This window comes from Varanus komodoensis, unplaced genomic scaffold, assembly GCF_004798865.1.
Source record: "Varanus komodoensis strain SLA01 unplaced genomic scaffold, ASM479886v1 scaffold2, whole genome shotgun sequence".
NCBI classification, from domain to species: domain Eukaryota; kingdom Metazoa; phylum Chordata; class Lepidosauria; order Squamata; family Varanidae; genus Varanus; species Varanus komodoensis.
The window spans coordinates 33,378,560-33,380,832 of record NW_025335568.1 but is presented as its reverse complement, the minus strand read 5'-3'; the positions used below and the strand labels follow the sequence as shown (position 1 = coordinate 33,380,832).

Here is a 2,273-nt window from a genome sequence, read left to right as displayed (position 1 = left end):
ATTAGATTGTAAGTGAATTCTGGAGATTTTAAATACACACACACACACACACACACACACTGGATTACACATGCACACAAACACACATACAAGCTGGATTACACACATAAACATGGTTATACATGCAGTGTGAATTAAAATGCAATTTTTCTGTAAATTGTATGTGTGTGTTTTCATCTCTCCGTAAGAAATAATAATAGTCTTATTTTTCCTTTTGATATCAGTGGCAAACAGCACAGTTGCCAATTTCTAAATAATTATGAATATAAGATAATCACAAAAAACAGCTGGTACTACTTCCAACAAAACTGTCTGCAAAATTCTGATGATTTCAGGACTGACCATTTTTCCATCAACAAAGTGAAATGCAATTTGTCCTTCAAATGTTAGAATAGATTCTTCATGTCTGAGAAAGCCACAGCACCTTCTTTTGTTGGCATGAACGGTTTCAAAACCTGGCATGTTAAAATCACAGGAATCACATTATCCTCTGGATTGCAATTTTCCATGCAACTAAGTCTTCTCTAATCATGCCTATATCTGAATGAAAATTCCATTGAAATCAGTGAGAACAGATTAGAATGAAGTTCTGCCATTGTTGGCAAGAAATGTGCAAATAATTTTAATTTCATAATTGAAAATGCTACCAGGAGAGAGAAGGCAGCTCTGATAGAGAACAAACAGATTTGTACCTGAAACGGTTTTTTCTTGAATGCTTTTATAGACAAGCCCTTTACTGTAAGTGATTTGGACTTATTTCGTAGTTAATGGCATTCTGCACAGAATCTTAAGATCAGTTTGGTAATACATGAAGTGAAGTCCAAGTTTAAGCATTTTGTGCATTATGACTCACCGTTTAGCCCCCTTTCCCCCTCTGATGTCACCACAGAGTAAAATTAGCCTGATATGGAGTAAAAGGAAGCAGAATTCTGCATCTAAGCTGACACAGTAGGAAGCACTGTTACACTGCGAAAACATGTATAGGATTGCACTGTATGACCTACTCAGCCATACTGGCTTAATTACAAACATCTGGCCTAAATTGCTTTGTGGATAAACCACGCTGAATTATCTGGTTAAATTGTGCCATGGCTAGTCAATTTCTTGTGCAACCATACTGAAATTGGTCCAGTTTTAAGTAGATGCAAAGACCACTTGCTGATAGGATCTTGATTCCTCCATGTACGTAAGGCATGCGATTAATTTAAAAAGCTTTAAACGAAGCAAAAAAAAAAAAAAAGAAGGCAGAAAAAGAAAAGTTTACATGCCCCACTGACAAATTCTTACGATTCCCTAGTGTAGGTGAGCGGTTGATGATTGCCCTTTCTTTATTGACCTGTTTTACATCATGGAAGAGGAATGGGAAATTAAATGTTTCTTGGCGTATTATGAAAGGCATTGCAAGAAATGGAAAATGAGGTTCATTTGTTAGATGACTTCAATCTGAAACATTAAGGGGATATACTAAGGAAATCATGGTTGTATGTCAACATTAATTTGTTCATGTTGCATTATTCAGTAAACCCAGTTGGTGTATCTTTCAAAAGCAAAACACATGTGAATGCTGTTCTCAACGACAATACTCAGAAGTAACTTGTTGAAGGCTTTCTGGCACAACCATTTATATGGCATGCTCTCAGTGGAATTTAAGTAGCATTTGGTATGATCTGTGAAGTTGTACTTCTGAAACTGATAGATTTATATTCACATGAAAAATGATAGACACACTTGAAAAAAGAGGAACATACCCGTCATGGTAAATCCACCAACCAGCAAACCAATATCTCTTCCACCAACTATAATAGCCTCCTTGCGATCTCCATCACTTCCACTGCTTTTGGTTTTCCAAGCAGCCCATATTCCAACAAGCAGGATGGCCAAGTAGAACACAATGATAGCTATCAGTCCCTCCACGTGGAAAGCCATTTTGAAGTCACAACAATTCTCTGGATTGCGCTTTCATGAACATGAGCTAGAGAAAAGGTAGTAGCATATTATGCATTCACTGGCCAACAGTGGGAGACACTTAAGTCTAAATAAAATTTGAACATTAAGCATTCCATTTTGTTTAATGCTACAGTTTATCTAGACAGGAGTGTTTTATTCCAGATATAACCTTTTCCATCTCTCATAGAATTTATATTGGCTCACAAAGGTCACACAACCTCCAAACAAATTTTTCATTCCAAAAAGTCACTGTGATGCCCATTTTCTGACTTTACTCAGTATAAACAAAACAAGAATATTCATATCTATTGCACTGCAAGAACTTG

General features: G+C 36.4%; 1 protein-coding gene across 1 annotated transcript in view; it reads right to left on the bottom strand.

Annotated features, from left to right (window-relative positions):
• SLC5A7 (solute carrier family 5 member 7) overlaps positions 1–1,926 on the bottom strand; it is a 21,877-nt gene extending 19,951 nt beyond the window's left edge. The window contains exon 1 of the mRNA XM_044429355.1: positions 1,749–1,926. Coding sequence (XP_044285290.1) covers positions 1,749–1,926 — 178 coding nt within the window. The remainder of the gene's footprint in view (positions 1–1,748) is intronic.
• Positions 1,927–2,273: the final 347 nt, after the last annotated feature.